The sequence below is a fragment of the Vairimorpha ceranae genome (genome assembly GCF_000988165.1).
Source record: "Vairimorpha ceranae strain PA08 1199 chromosome Unknown NODE_502, whole genome shotgun sequence".
Lineage (NCBI taxonomy): Eukaryota > Fungi > Microsporidia > Nosematidae > Vairimorpha > Vairimorpha ceranae.
In genome coordinates, this window is record NW_020169792.1 from 1 (window position 1) to 842 (window position 842).

Consider the following 842-nt stretch of genomic DNA (forward strand, 5'->3'; position numbering starts at 1 on the left):
TGTAAGCATTGTTCTGCTTTACACTTCAAAGATGAAGTAAATAGACAAGGTGCATACAAGAATTGCTGTCATTTCGGTAAAGTAAAGTTACAAGAACATCATGAATATCCAGAAGTTCTTAAAGGCATGTTTGATAATAAAGACTTCAAAGCCAATATAAGATCATATAACAGTGCATTATCATTTGCTTCTTTAGGTGCACAAGTAGAGACAATTACTAATGGTCCTTATTGTTTGAAGATTCATGGACAAGTGTATCATACAACATATAATGTTAATAATGTTGATGAAAACAAACCAAGAAAATATGCACAGCTATATGTTATTGATACAGACCAGGCAAATGATATAAGAACAAGAAATGGTGCAAATGCGGCGTGTGACTTTAGTGTCATGTCTAATTTGGATAGACTAATACGTTCTGTCAATCCTTATGCACAAGCATATTATAATATGGCAGAGGTTGAAAGACAAGCAAAAAGTAATGGCACATACAAAGGAAATCTCTCTATGGTATTTAATAGAAGTTTGAATAGAACTGCTAAAAGATATAATGCACCTACTGCCAGTGAGATAGCTATGATATTCACCGATAACAATGGAGAACCGCCATTTGAAAGAGATATAAAGGTGTATGCAAAAGGAGTAAGTACTGATAATCTACAGCTCAATCTATTAAGTCCACATCTTGATCCAATGACATACGTGTTATTCTACCCACATGGGGAATTGGGATGGCAGCCAAATATGATACTACCCTCATATAATGAATCCATGCAAAAAATTTCAATGTTGCAATATAAAGTAGCACAAATATCTATACATTCTAATAAATTCAATCC

At 33.5% G+C, this 842-nt stretch overlaps 1 protein-coding gene across 1 annotated transcript; it reads left to right on the forward strand.

Moving 5' to 3' along the window:
* On the forward strand, window positions 1–840 carry AAJ76_5020001 (hypothetical protein; the record flags this gene model as incomplete). The annotated part of the gene is made up of 1 exon (XM_024475903.1): window positions 1–840. A coding segment is annotated over one exon (840 nt), but the record flags the coding sequence as incomplete, so codon positions are not given.
* Window positions 841–842: the final 2 nt, after the last annotated feature.